The 14,317-nt window shown below is 54.1% G+C and overlaps 4 protein-coding genes across 4 annotated transcripts; 3 read left to right on the plus strand and 1 right to left on the minus strand.

Annotated features, from left to right (window-relative positions):
• Positions 1–80: 80 nt before the first annotated feature.
• Positions 81–2,632, plus strand: DICSQDRAFT_163673 (uncharacterized protein). The gene is made up of 6 exons (XM_007370324.1): positions 81–324; positions 392–690; positions 761–1,622; positions 1,676–1,837; positions 1,911–2,458; positions 2,525–2,632. The coding sequence occupies exons 3-5, from the start codon at positions 1,438–1,440 to the stop codon at positions 2,455–2,457; spliced, it is 894 nt and encodes a 297-aa protein (XP_007370386.1). The 5' UTR covers positions 81–324; positions 392–690; positions 761–1,437; the 3' UTR covers position 2,458; positions 2,525–2,632.
• Positions 2,633–3,131: 499 nt separating this feature from the next.
• Positions 3,132–4,364, plus strand: DICSQDRAFT_92996 (uncharacterized protein). Its single transcript, XM_007370325.1, has 2 exons — positions 3,132–3,494; positions 3,551–4,364. The coding sequence occupies exons 1-2, from the start codon at positions 3,277–3,279 to the stop codon at positions 4,317–4,319; spliced, it is 987 nt and encodes a 328-aa protein (XP_007370387.1). The 5' UTR covers positions 3,132–3,276; the 3' UTR covers positions 4,320–4,364.
• Positions 4,365–6,934: 2,570 nt separating this feature from the next.
• DICSQDRAFT_150154 (uncharacterized protein) lies at positions 6,935–10,820 on the minus strand (the record flags this gene model as incomplete). The annotated part of the gene is made up of 9 exons (XM_007370326.1): positions 6,935–7,099; positions 7,153–7,542; positions 7,647–7,746; positions 7,806–8,053; positions 8,104–8,119; positions 8,166–9,201; positions 9,472–9,625; positions 9,708–10,163; positions 10,521–10,820. 9 exons carry the CDS (start codon positions 10,818–10,820, stop codon positions 6,935–6,937), a joined length of 2,865 nt encoding a protein of 954 aa, XP_007370388.1.
• A 208-nt stretch (positions 10,821–11,028) lies between these two features.
• DICSQDRAFT_174484 (P-loop containing nucleoside triphosphate hydrolase protein) lies at positions 11,029–13,818 on the plus strand (the record flags this gene model as incomplete). Its single annotated transcript, XM_007370327.1, has 6 exons — positions 11,029–11,361; positions 11,414–11,497; positions 11,553–12,227; positions 12,388–12,844; positions 12,897–13,453; positions 13,603–13,818. 6 exons carry the CDS (start codon positions 11,029–11,031, stop codon positions 13,816–13,818), a joined length of 2,322 nt encoding a protein of 773 aa, XP_007370389.1.
• Positions 13,819–14,317: the final 499 nt, after the last annotated feature.

Genomic DNA, 14,317 nt, shown 5'->3' on the forward strand with positions numbered 1-14,317 from the left:
GAAGTCAACGTGGTGGCCACTTGTGTGTGGCCTTCAGCTACTTTCTAAGCTCGTCCCTTACAAGAATGGTATTAACAGGTCAGACGTGGATCCGCTCCCCTGCTGGTCCGGCGATGACTACGTCGTGCTATAACACAGATCATGTGCCTCGACTCGGAGGCCGAGGAGTATGAGTATGCGAATTGAGCAGGGGCTGTAACACTCGGGCACTCGGCTTCCGAGCTCTATGCTGTGAAAACGACCATCTGAACGCTTGCGCACTGCCGCTTCACCAGAAGCATACAGGCGCGACTCACGCCAGGGACGGGCAACTCGATGGCTCCGGTGAGTTCTAACTTTGTCAAATTGAAAGGGAATCTTCTCGGTGGGATTTGCTGAATTTGTTGATCAGTCAAGACGCGACTGTTCATGACACAGATCCGGTTCGGGAAGACCACGACGAGGAGGTGACCCCTGGTAGTCATCTTAAGGATCTTCTTCCCATTTACCGTTTAGAGTTCCTTCCAACCATCCCACAGGGCAAATTGAGTTTATTTGATCGAATCTGTCGATTGTGGACGACGCCTGATATCAGCCAAGCGCGCAGGTACAAATCTTCGGGCGTGGATGGTCGGCGCACGGTGCTGTGGACGAGAACGAACGGAATCATAGCTCAAAGAAGTAACCTAGTGCGTCCGACCCAGCTAACCTGTGCGTGCACCGGTTCCCTCTCTGCTTTCGGCCTTAGAGAATCTCGCATGTGCTGATTTTGGTTAGGCAGTGCCGTCGGCGGTATGTTTCTCAGCTGCGTACCGACACCACACGATATTATCTCGACCTGACATTGCCTTGGAGGGTCTTCCCTCCCTGTCGAGTCTCAAACCTGGTCTGTGGGTGTCCCCGCAAGCCCATTCCTTGGGCGTCGCCCCACCGACACGGGATTCCTATCTCTCGGAATCTGACAGTCTGGACCCTTGCACTCCGCAGCTTTCTCTCCACCGACAGGTCGCAACTTGGCTCGTCAACCGCTTTTGTGGCTCTCCTTGCCTTCTTCCTTTGGCTAGCGCTGTGAGAACTCTCCATCCGGTCCAACTCATCTTCACGCCGGGACATGAACTCTGCACTGCTGCGCTGCTTCTGCGACAATTGTACTTACCCGTGGTTCCCCATGTCAACCACTTCACTTGACATGCGGATCCGTGGTAAGATGCCTTTCTCGCCCAGCGCTCGCTTAGAAGATGGGCCTTAGGCTGCCTGGAAAGATCTGAAGCTTCCGAAAGTGTGGACACAGTGTGGTCGTTTGTTACAGTGGGCGGGATCTGCTGCACTGACCGAACATCTGCGCGTCCGCATAGACCTGCTACCTCTCCTCCGGCGTGCTTCTTTGGTCAAGTCGACAAGACGACCGAAGGTGCCTCACGATGTATTTAGGGTATAAAGGTCTGCTTGCAGCACTGGATGGGATGCTCTCCAGCACATAGTACCACCACCCGCTTCCCGACCTCACACGACATGAACCGCAATTGGCAGCAGCCTACCAAGGGCGTCCGTTGGGCAGACGAAGATCAGGTGTACGAGATCACCCCGAACACATCGCCAAGGCCCGCTCCCTCAGCTCCTGCCCAGACGTCGTGGGGCTACGGGTACGTCTCTCTCTTCAGCTGCACGAGACTTTGGACATGTATGTCGTGTACAGAACGCTGCTTCTTCCTTCCAACCACGTCGCCCAACATGGATACTCGTACATGGTTCCCGCATCCGTGCACGCACCGCTCACTCTAGTCACCCGAGGCTACATGCCCATGATACCGACTATCTCTATCTCTACTTCCAACAACTGGATGGGGTCGCCTGACCGGTATGTCGCTCCCTTGAGTGTTCTCGTTCTCCTTGCCCTTTGTGATGCGTGGCTCACCATACCCCGTTTTGAGGCGCAGGACCGACGGGACTATGTACGGTAGCACGGTCCAAGGCGTGAACAGACCGTTTGTCCCTGGTAGCCCCGTCACCGCACTCGCCCCACCTGCAATCCATCAAGAGCTCCAGCGTTTCTCGCTCAGGTGGGACGTGCGAGCGGAGGAGGCTCCGCCCGGACGGTTCCAGGATTTTGCTCGTGACCCGGCGTTCGTGCAAGCGGTTGTGAGGTCGATCACGCTGCGCTTCACCACGCCAGCAGGCTTCGTCTTCCGGAGGGGTGTCCATGAGACGTCTGGTCGGTCACTGCGAGTGAGAGACATCCTACGGGCGATACACGAGGCATTGTACGCGCCCCTCCAGCTGGGTGATCACGACATGCTCAACGCTGCGTTGACTGCGCGCGGGCATCGTAGACTGCAGCGGGACGGTCAGTTGTGTATGGTGGATTTGTATCCGGTTGGTCGGGGGACTCCGCCCGAGCTGTACTTTCGCGGAGTTCGGTGGAGTTGGACGGGAGAGGAGCTGGTAGTGCATCTTGAGGCCCCCTCCCGAATTGCTTAAGGTTCGTCGTTGACGACTACGAGTTATGAGTGCAATCTTGCTGACGTTCAAGTTGATCGTCATATAGTGCCTCCTGCTCCCTTCTGAGACCAGCTGCGATGTATGATAGGACTTGACTGTATGACCGTGAAAGATATGTGACTAGGATCTGCTCCCTCGTCACCGCATGCACTTTCGGAGGATTTTACCCTAGCTGAGGGACAAATACAAGGGTTTTTGGTCAAAGTCTACGTGAAAGCGACAGATGAAGCTCGCGAATTGCATGGCGAGTCCGAAGACAAGAACAGGATACTAGTATTGATGGGCTCTAGCTCGAGTCCACCGTGACCACGTCGGCATCCCTCTGCAATCCCATGACGAGGTGGCTGAGTGAGACACTGTGCGGTGTGCTTGAAGACGTATTTCGTGATGACGGTACTTCATGATGGCAAGACGATGCTGCAAGTCCAAACGTGTGCCGAACTCGCAACATTCGACGGTTGCGATTTGGTTTCTCCGGCCCGACAAGACGCCGTGGATTTGGTAGGGTGAAGAGCAGCCACGTGAGTGTAAGCGAGATCTCAAGGGGTCGTGGGACGATGAGCCGTTGAGTTGCCCAATCGTGTGGAATTGTGTTTGGTCCATACCCAGCTTTGTGCTCACGACGTCGTCCACCTGGCCTTGGACAACGGCCAAGGCACCCTGCTCCCGGACTCATTGCGCGCACCGAAGATCTGGAGTTTCCACTAGGATGTCGAGGATAAAAGGTGTCGCAGACATGGGCGGAACGACCCCCATCGAACGCCCCGTCCCCCTTCATCGCATCTTCCCCCCTGCAAGATGGATGCTCCCGCGTATTGCAGTCCCGATTTCGCGATGATCGCCTACGCTCCTACCTACAACGAGGACATTCACAAAACTTACGAGCAACAGTACCCGTCGCTGCACTATACATCCAGTGGACTTGGAGACCCTTCATATTCGTCGCAATGGTTCGACGGGTCGGCAGGCAATGTTCTGGCATTCTCTGGCGCAGAGGAGGAACTGTACGCTGCTTTGTGAGTGTTGTCCACGTTTACGTTGCAAGTCGCTCGGTCGCTGATGCAAGATGCAGCTTGGCCGCCGAGGTCGCATCGACGAGCGCACATGCTCCTTCCTTTGCCATCCCCGTCTCATCTCCGCCATTCTACGGTCATCAAGCCCCATCCCCCGTGTTCAATTCCCCACTCGGGCAAGCTGATGACTCGACAACGGTACCCTGCGTCCCTCCTGAACTCATCTATCCTCCTGGGCATGACAGCTACGCCACCACTTCTGCCGTGCCCCAGCCTCCTCTTGCCGCGACGTCCGGAAACACACGACGCACGCGCAGAGCCAGTCCCACAGCTCAGCCCACCTCGTCATCCTCGGCCTGTCCATCGCCTGTGGCCGAGTCTTATCCTGGAACTTCTCCGCGTCTCGTCGCGTCTACGCGCAGGAACGCGCCCGTATCCTCTCCGAATGCATCCTCATCCTCCGCACCCATCCGCACCAACCGCTGGGCGTGTCCCCACTGCCCCTACGTCCAGCACAACCGCCGCTCACCCGACCTCAAGCGCCATATCGAAACACATACGCTTGGTGCAGATGTGGCGATGTGGGTGTGCTGTGGGGTATATGCGTTGGACGCGTTGGACCAGGGGGTTCCCGTGGAGGTGGTGCGGCAGAGCCAAATCGTTGACTTTGGTGGGGTGCCGATGATTGGGGGATGCATGAAGACGTTCAGCAGGAAGGATGCGCTGATTCGGCATTTGAAGGCGCAGAAGGGCAAGTGCATTGGGGACGCGGGGTCGATGTACCAGCCGGGAAACCGGATGAAGGACGGAGAAGGTTTAGAGAGCTGAGCCTGGGGTCGAGATTGTATCATGACATGTATACCGTACCCTCGCGGCGCCCGGTTGGACCAGTCGTTACGGAACACTACCCTCCTTTCCAACTCCGCTGATGTGTTCCGTTCGACTGGTTCGAGTCTAGCTCTGAATCATCTTGATCTCTAGTGATAAACTCGGGGCTGTGAAGACAAGGATTAGATCCGACTAGAGTCGAAGCAAGATCTTCAGTCAGTAAGGAAAGACTATATTGCAGCAACGAACTGTACCTAGAGTCGAAGCAAGACTACAAAGGTTAAGTAAGTAACTACAAGTTAGAGGTAGAGGTAATGAAGTACTCACTCTTCAGTCAGTAAGGAAAGACTGAAGAGGGAGGACGCAATCTGAAGTCCTTATATACTACAGAGAAGAGTCCATGACTAATCGAAGAGTGGTTAGTCACATGTACCATAGTGCGATGAATAATACAACGACGAAAGAATTGCGACGTATCGCACCATAGGATGAGTAAGAGATGAGTAAGGCATAGACCTGTCTAGACCGTTCTGGAGTAGTACGGATTGTCCTAGACAGTACCAGAAGAGTCCGGAAGCATAGCTATAGTACACGAGCAGAGAGTCCCAAATATGGTAACATACTACATAAGCGACTACAGCTAAGCGCTAGGAGACGCATAGCCTCGTGTAGTCCGGACCGGATGAGTCCAAGTTCAACATCTAGCAATCAGTGAGAAGACAATTCATCTTGGAGAGGAACCAGTATATTCGGGAAACGGTAAGATCAAGAGTACAATAGCCACATACGGTGGGTCTGCACCCGATATAAGCAAGGGGACATATGGGGATAACGTGCAGAGGGAATTGTATGAATCCAGAGTACTAGCTCGTCAGAACTCGAATAGGAGACCGACAGCGGTGCCACACCCAGCTCAAGTAATCCTCCCAACGCACCAACGATGTGGTATTCAAGCAGTGCCCGAATAAAGAGAGAGCTTCCAAGTATTTCAGGGATAAGGCGGGGATAACCGACAATGGGAAGGTAGAAGCACGACCAAAACACGTACCACGAAACCATGCATCAACCCGTACACTGGGACCTCCACTCTTCGTAAGCAGGGCTGAAGTAGTGATTCTCTTGTATTACTTCTCTTGAAGTCAGTCCATCGTGGGACCAAGGAGCACGATATAGATCGAAGGCCGCAGAACCAGAAGAGTAAGTACGAGATCGAGCTGACGGCGGTAAGCATATGGAACAGATTTGAAGTGTCCGTGGAGGCAGCATACTGGCGTCAGATTGTCTCCATTTCGTGGAGGGACGGCTAGGCCACGGCTTGGAATGGGACTAGGATGATCGAGAGAAGGGACCAAGGGCAATGTCGACCGCGAGCGAGGTGCCGGTCAGTGTTCCCACGGTGAGAACAAACGTCGGATGTACTCGTGGTCGCGGAAAGTATTCGAACGCCCGAGTTTAGGCGCCCGTTGACCGCTCCTCCTCCTGGTCCTGTAAGTAGTATAAGTAGACATATCTCTACCGTAATTGAGGTATATATTGCTGTTATTGTCAGGAACGTGTGTGCACCATGTGATAGGAATATGATCTCTATCTTGAGCCAAACTAGGCTCAACAAATCTCAGCATGCTCAGTGAGCATGAGCAGAACATTTGCTATTCTTAGGCGCTGGGAATTGATCAGCATACCTCCATATTCTTGCACATATATCTAGCCATAGAGGAGGGTTTATATAATTAGTGGTTGCTAGCTTTTGGCCATCTCTTTCTTGAGAAAATAGTCCTACAATACTAGACTAGGTCTTTCTATAAAGCTAGTAAGACACTTTCTTGCCATTCTTTGGTTCCCCTCATAAATACTGTGCACCCTGTTGTTATAGGTACATGCATAGAGAGGGATACTAATCTGATTGGAACTTAAGTCTCTAGCTTTAGCTATGGCATTGGAGAAATGCACAGCAGAATACAATATCCTTGAATCACACTTACTTTCGACTTATGTTAGTACTAATCTTTCCAAGCAGAGGCATAGATACACCATACTTTCTAATGTTTTAGAATCTCCCTTATGAGCAGACTCATGCGCAAGAATTTGGAGGTACTCTGATCAATTCTCAGTACCCAAGGATAGCAAATGTTCTGCTCATGCTCACTGAGCATGCTGAGATTTGTTGAGCCTAGTTTGGCTCAAGATAGAGATCATATTCCTATCACATGGTGCGCACACGTTCCTGACAATAACAGCAATATATACCTCAATTACGGTAGAGATATGTCTACTTATACTACTTACAGGACCAGGAGGAGGAGCGGTCAACGGGCGCCTAAACTCGGGCGTTCGAATACTTTCCGCGACCACGAGTACATGAAGGAAACGGAAAGCAGAGTTGATGCATACATACCGACGTCTGGCAAGTTCGATCGTTCACGCAAACAAAGGTTTGTATGAACGAGTGGTGAGGATTCAGACTTTTGGCAGGAGACCCCGATTTGGTACCCCGTGAGAGAAAGGACTTAGTGATATCGCACTGTAGCTCGCTGGGAGAATCGCGGCCTGTGGTCTCGGACGTTGTCATCCCCTGTATTTACTACCGTTCGTGTACAAAAGCAATGCTTATATATTCACCAATCTTCCAAGTCCATTGAAGGCTCATCCTCCTCCGCAAAAGCAGCGCGCGGTTCGTATTCATCGGCGTCGTAGTGGCGCCAATAATCGTCGTCTTCTTCGCCCCTCGATTGCGAGCGTGGCATGTCATCCCTATCTGAAGCAAAAGTCGCAATCTGCGCCTGTGATTTTGCCCGAAAATCAGTCATGAATAGGATTCGCGTTGGACACTCACACTGGGGAGCACCACACCAGAGAGGGGGAAGGTGTCAACAGTGGATGGCGAGGAGGCGGGCGAGGTATGGGGACTCGAGGGCGGGCTGACAAGGGGAGTCTCACGACGGCGGCGCTGCAGTTGTTCGAATGTCTTGTTGTACTCGAATAAAGGGCCGGAGAGCTGCTTGAGACCGCTGGCGACAACGTTGGGAACTTCGGTGTTGGACATGTCGCGGAGTACGCGCCCTGGTTCCACTCGGAACACACCATTCCCGCGCATCAAGTCGCAGAGTGACTCGAAGTCCTTTTGAAGATCCGGTGAATGGTGCTTCGTCCCCAGGTTCGCGCCGAGGGTCTCATTCATCTGGAGGGCAAGCTTCCTGAACACGGAGATGCATGGAGAGACCATCTGCAGCCATGCTCAGGACGCATTGCTCCCCTGCGCCTTGTATATAAGCTGTGATTCACGTTAGTGTTGACACGTAAGCACAAGACGAGTCATGGCGTGCATACCTTGATCCAGAAATTCATGTGCTCTTGAAGGAGATCGACAGGTACCCAGGCGTTTGGCTTGCCAGTCGGGTTGACAAGCCAATTATTGATCATGATAGCTCTCGAAGCAGGTTAGCCACAGAGAAAGGACCCTTGACATTCAGAGCACTGGGGACTCACCGAAGAGGGCCAGGCCAGACCCGTGTCAAGTTGTGGATAAGGTGGAGACATTCGTGGGCATACTTGAGGCGACCGCTGCCTCGGTACATGAACGTGAGTATCTTCAGTGCGCGAACGATGCGGCCTGAGTACCCCCCCTTGATGGCGTCTGTAAACTCGCGAAATACCAAGGCGTCGCGTATGAAGAGAGATGCATTCTCAAATACCATATCGCCGCTCGTCAACGGCTGGGAATATGAATCGAAGGGCTGCGTGACGTCGCGATTGGATGGAGTAGTCGCGGCTTGTTGTCGTATACGCTCCCCAACTTCCTCCTGCCGGGAGAGACGGAGTTCGGCTACTGCATCAGGGGCTACATACCTGTCATAGATCTTTGTGATATCTTTTCTAAGCGTTCGGAATGAGAGATCAGCAGTATACTTCTCTAAGGACTCAGCGCCGCAGACAAGCCCCAGGCAATGCAGCGAGGCGGCCGAAAGAGTCGTAAAAATAAGGTTGCGACAAACGCGATAGGGTGGGAGGGAGGAGGGAACGATGGGCTTGCGATCGAGTACTGTGTTGAAAAAGGAGAGAGAGGCAGGGTTTCGATGGCCTGCCGTGGGGTCGCCGAAGTGCGTCTCAATGATTCCGTGGGTGACAGCCATCTGGTGATGGAAGAAGCCTGGCCCAAAGACGATGTTGGCATAGGACTGGGCACTGTCTTCATGTCCAGCGCGGTTAGATATAATTGTACGCGAGCGAGAGATGGAGAGTTGGTCGCCAAAAACGAGTGCGGCGAATGCAGGGAAATTAGGCCGCCGACGTGCGTACTCGAGCTCTGTGAAAATCGTATCGAGAACTTCGGTGTTTCCAGTTGGACTTGATTCGTCGATGTTCATGGCGGGCAAAGGGTACGTCTCCGTTTTGTGGAGGGACATCTGGTCGTCGGTGGCTGGTAGGCAGGCATCGGCGTCGGCGCGGAAGCGGGCAAACAGATCGGAGCTGGAGATGATGGTACGTAGAATTGTGTGTTCGAGAGATTTACGAAAAAGTTGGGCCTCAGCTGGGGTATGATAGATGTCCCCCATGGCCAAGGGCGCAGCTGCATCGAAGGTCGCGAGGAGATCGGCGGTCTTCATGTTGTCGGGGGCGGCGTCATGGAGAGGAAATACTGTAGCGCATGTCCCATTCTCCTGCGTGTCTTTGCGACCCAGGATCTGCTCAGCAACCTTGAAGACCATATTGATATTATCGTAAACGTGACCTAAGACAGTAGTCTCGCCACAATCGCGAGCAGAGAGGCGACAAGACTCCGAGATGCGGCGGAGTAAACCAGCGCCGCGTGAGAGGAGGTCCAAAGCGCGCGAGGTCGCTGTGGACGGGCGCTCGATCGCGTCCTCGATCGCGCCTCCTTGGTCTTGAGAGTGACCGCCTCGCTTGCTCCGTCCAGTCTCGCCGACAACTTCCACAGCGATGGCGTCTTGGTGTGGAATCTCTGCGGGACTTGAATCTAGCTCCTCCTCCACTAGCTCGTCATGGCCAGGTTCGCTCTCAGTGTCGGGGTCGTCACTGCTGTCCTGCGCGGTTGGTTCCCAGTCGGGGTCATTGTCCTCGCTCTCGTCCTCGATGTCGGTGATTGTTTGTCTTGTGGACTCTGTCTCTTCTGAACTAGGGCTCCCTGCTATACCTGTATAACTACTGGAAACCCCTATGCTCGACATTATGGCGATCAGCTGGCACGATGCTCCGTTCATGTACATGTACAGCCCGATGAGATTCCTCATCAGACTGTTCTGTTGACTCCGCTCTCCTAACAGGGTTGTCATTGCGAAACCAACGCGCTGTGGTTTTTGAGGCAAGTAAGTAAGCTTTCCTCTTAAATGATTTTAATTCTACCTTTTCTTTGCGGGCATTTCTCTTGGCCAGTCGCGCTCTGTCACGGCTGGTTTGCGCGACAGTGTTGTCTTTGAGTTGACGGGTTGTCGTGCTGAAAGCGAACATGATGCTGGCCATTGTTGGGCATAAGGTGCGTACTCTGTCGTGGATGGAAGACAGGCTGAGGGAGAGGAAGAAATCGCCCGAAATGGGCTGCCGCCTGGTCATGAGCACACCGTCAAGAGTCGCCTTCGTGGCTTCCTGGCTGACCACTCTCTCCATGTACTCTGTAGCCCAGGTCCGAACGTCCCGTCGGCCAGTAGGGGAGTTCTTGGTCGTCCACAGGTCTAGAATGCGCACCACCTGTGACCTCCCGGTCTGCCGTTCTCGGGGCCTGAAGAGGCCGTCGTATCGCTGCTGAGCGGCTCCTGAGGTGGGTGTCGATATCCACTCCACGAAGTCACCCCATGTCTGACCATGTAATTTGAGCTTTTCCAGGACGGCCTCGAAGCATTCAGCGCGTTCGTCCTTGGTCGCGAGCCCAGCAAGGTTTCGCGCATCGTGTTCGGCGTGTACGGCAGCACGTAGCTCTTCTTCGTGCGCTTGTGCGCGTGCGGCGTGATGTGCCGCAAGCGATTGCTGGCGCGTCATCTCCTTCTTCTTCCGTCGCTTTTGTCTTGTATGAGGAGAGGACCACTGCACGCCGGGGTCACTTGAGTCTGCCCCAAACATGAGGCCTTCTGAGCCCATGTCTACCATTCGCGGTGTCCGAGGGCTATGTGGACTACGACGCAACATTGGCGCGGGAGACTGTACATACATAGCGTAAGACATTGTTGTCGCACACGACAAGGAGCTAACCTTTGCGTTGTTGTCGTGCACATGCTCTGGCTCGACGTCCCTCCTCTCTGGCGCGTTATCGAGAGCCTCGGGAGCCTTGAGACCCTCAGCGGCTTCATGACGAAGCTCATCTCGCGCAATGGTGCCATCTCCACCAAGAAGACACAGACGTTCGCGGCGGTTTTCATCTGCGTCCTTGTTGACTGTCTCGTCCATGGGTTCCAGCGGGTCGGTGGGTATCGCAGACAGTTCGCTCAGCGGGGAAGAAGGTGGCAAGGGGGATAAGGTGAGCAGATCGTTGAGAAAGCCTAAGTCCGCCATATTGATCCGTGCACACAGGTAGTCGTGTACTGCGAGAGGACAGGGTGATAACCAGTTCGCAATAACCCATTGCGATCTGGACACTTTGTCGTGCAATGTCCTCAGAGGCTGACGGGGGCCTGAAGAAGGCGCCCGATGGCCAATTCTCCTCGTCCTCCAAGTAGTAACCCTGTCTGCGCTGTCATTATTCTCTGCTTGTAATGCTATAATGCCCACCAATGCCCATGTCTCGTCTCGCCGCCATCAACGCCTATACGGCGTACAAAAATCCGCTATCTCTATCCTGCCGCGCCCGAAGCTCTCTCAGGACGACCTCAAAGTCCTCGCCGCGAAAATGCGGTCCGCATATTGCTGGGACGCCGATCCCAAAGACTTTCAGCTTCGTGGGGTTCAGGCGCAAATTGAAGGCACCGACATAATTGTGCAGGCCCCTACGGGCGCGGGCAAGACTGCTCTTGCCGCTGGACCCCATCTATGGCCTGGAAATGAAACGAAATTTACCATCATGGTTTGTCCTCTCCTTTCTCTCGAAGAAGAAATGGTGAGTGCGAATTATGCTGCACGGGATGCATGCTCATAACTGGCAATGACAGTGCCAAACTTTTGTTACCGAGTTTGGGCTACAAGCAATCGCCTTGAATAGCAAGAATGGGGCGTGTTCCCCTCGCATGATCAAGGTGTGCTGGTCAGAACACCAATGTGGCTAACCTTATACTCAACTCTGCAATACAGGACATACTGGCCCACAAGTACAAAATTATCATCGTCTCCCCCGAAATGCTTCAGTCGCGCACGTTCACGAACCGCATCCTTCGCAACAGTCGGTTCATGAAGGACATCATATCGTTGTTCATAGATGAGGCCCATTGTATTGTCCTTTGGGGCGCCGACTTTCGCAAGAAGTATGGCACACTGGGCAAGGTGCGCGCATTTTTACCACGCGGCACACCTGTGATCGCTGTCTCCGCTACCCTCTCCCCTCGTGTAGTTCGAGCCATTTGGGCATCACTACACTTCTCCCAATCCGACACCCAGAGCCGCTACGAAAATGAAGGCAACGACCGTGCGAACGTCGCAATCGTTGTTCGCGCTTGCGAACATCCTCTGAACACCTATGCTGATCTTAGCTTTGTCATACCCCCCACCCTTGAGTCCATCAACGACATCCCAAAAACGTACATATACGTTGACAACATTGCTACTGGTGGCGAAATCATAGACTACCTGAATCGCCAACTCGAAAAACATCGCGACCTCGCAACGGCTCCTGCCCCCCTCCATGACTCGTTTTGCGGCATCATCCGCCCTTTCAACGCCACCCTGTCACACCGCTACCGAACGCTGGCAATGTCCTACTTCCGTGAGGGCCGTATTCATGTATTGGTCTGCACCGATGCAGCTGGTATGGTAGGTCAATTCACGTGCCCCACCTCTCCTGTTCCCACGTCATCTCTTAGCCCCATTTGGGTGATGTTCTCCGAGCTGCACGTCCCTTGTCCAAGCTGTCCTTGTCTACATTCCGCAAGCCATCCATGCATTGCTGACGACTGGTCGCATCTACCCACAGGGGTGCGACATCCCGGACATCGACCGTGTCATTCAGTGGAAGCTCCCTGCCACCTTCTCGCAGTTTATCCAACGCGCAGGACGCGCTGCTCGTGGGAGAGATCGCACTGGGATCGCCATTTTACTGGTAGAGCGATCGGCATACAGCATCGATCTGTTGGCATCCACCGACAAAGCTACCTCTCTATCGCGCCCCAAATTGAAAGGGAAGGCCGTCAACCGCACAGATCGCCAGGCCGAACAACTTAAGGAGAAGCGCGACAGAGCTGACATCCGCGAATACGCACTCGCCCACGGTGTCGCGCGAGGAGGATCCGCCCGAGAAGACGCCCTCCCGGATGGCCCTCAGCCCCCCATCCACGAGGATAGCGCTGATGAGGGCCTCTTGACCTTTGTCCAGAGCACCTCATGCCGCCGCAAAATATGGGCGGCAGTATTCGACAATTCACATCCCTTGAGTAAGTGTAGCTAAAAACATGTTCATGGGCCCCTTATTGACAACGTACGTAGGCCCTGTTGTACCCTGTTGCGACATCTGCGTGCCGTCTCTGTTGGACCGGGCACGGCCACCGTCTCTCCCACCCGAACGACGTGCACGCAATCCCAAGCGGGGACAACCAGACTGTGAAGCACGGGACAAGCTCCGTGCTTGGAGGAAGTATATTTTTCGCAAGCACCATGCGTCGGCACAATATGACCAGACGTCTATCCTCGATGAAGAGCTAATCCTCTTACTCGTCTCGCATGGTCCTCTCAGCGTCAAGCAAGCTCTCGATCTTATCAAAGATAAGTGGCCATTCTACGATATGTATGCTGAAGAGCTGGGAGCATTTCTCGCCGATGTCAAGGTCAAATTTATTCCCCTCCCTACCAAATCCCGCGGCCAGGAAGCCGCCCTTGTAACTCCCATCCCTGAACAAGTTCACCTCGCAGCTCCATCCCTCACTAGGCGATACAAACGCGCGCCAACTCCCACGTATCTCTCCCGCGCCAACGAGACCCCCAAGCGTCCGAGAATAGACCCGTTACCGTCTGCGATCCCGGTCCCGAATAGAGGCCCACGACCGGTGACGTTCCATCCACCCACATTCACGCCACCGCATCCACCTCCACCGCGTTTGCTCTATAGTTCCCAATCGCAACCACCCCCTTTTCTCCCGCCTCTGTCACCGACACCAGCCCCCCTGCAAGACATGTCTGTGTCCACCGTCCATAGCCCATCCTATCTCCCACTTTCCCTGCCATCAACACCTGGTCCTCCCTCAACTCTGTACCGCGAGCACACATCCCTGCTTCCACCCCTCGCAACTCCGCGCTATCCGCCTCCACTGGCAACTTCCTTAGGCCCGAATCTCACACCGTCGCGACCACCATCACGACCCTTTCCCCAGCACCACCACCAGCCCGCATCCCAGCCCTATCCTACTCCTGAGTCGTCGCGCCCCCCTTCGCGACTCTATCAGCAGGCATCTCAAATGTATCTTCCAGGCACTCTTCCTCGGACGTCTGTGTTTTCCCCACCATACGCGCATCCGTCCCCACTGCCGGCCCCAGATATGTGCGCTCTCACATACACTGTTGAACCCGGGGGGCGAAGGCCTCTCCCACGGGTGGCAACGACAGCGGATAGCCTGCAACTCACCTAGAAGGGTTGTTGGTTGTAAGAGGCTTGTTAGAGCGATGAGAGGAGATGTTCGAGTGAACTGAACTGTAGATTGGGGGTACAGAGATCCCCTATATATACTACCGTACATCTGTGGCTACGTAGTACTATACAGTACATTCCCAGGATGCACAGTCGCACAGAGAAGCAGTGCGTACACAGCAAAGCTGTGTGTGTACCACATGAGTAGTACAGCCTCGGTTATTGCAGTAACCGGCTGTGCCGTTCCATATCTTGTGACGGCTGTGTTAGGCAAGCTGTGTAAACC

The sequence above is a fragment of the Dichomitus squalens genome, assembly GCF_000275845.1.
Source record: "Dichomitus squalens LYAD-421 SS1 unplaced genomic scaffold DICSQscaffold_65, whole genome shotgun sequence".
Lineage (NCBI taxonomy): Eukaryota > Fungi > Basidiomycota > Agaricomycetes > Polyporales > Polyporaceae > Dichomitus > Dichomitus squalens.

Excerpts from the sequence above, each read along its gene's own strand:
- DICSQDRAFT_163673 (XM_007370324.1), top strand. The coding sequence starts at position 1,438 with ATGGGATGCTCTCCAGCACATAGTACCACCACCCGCTTCCCGACCTCA. Across the intron at positions 1,623-1,675 it reads CAGACGTCGTGGGGCTACGG|AACGCTGCTTCTTCCTTCCA; the intron begins GTACGTCTCTCT and ends TGTCGTGTACAG. Across the intron at positions 1,838-1,910 it reads TGGATGGGGTCGCCTGACCG|GCGCAGGACCGACGGGACTA; the intron begins GTATGTCGCTCC and ends CCCCGTTTTGAG.
- DICSQDRAFT_92996 (XM_007370325.1), top strand. The coding sequence starts at position 3,277 with ATGGATGCTCCCGCGTATTGCAGTCCCGATTTCGCGATGATCGCCTAC. Across the intron at positions 3,495-3,550 it reads GAGGAACTGTACGCTGCTTT|CTTGGCCGCCGAGGTCGCAT; the intron begins GTGAGTGTTGTC and ends TGCAAGATGCAG.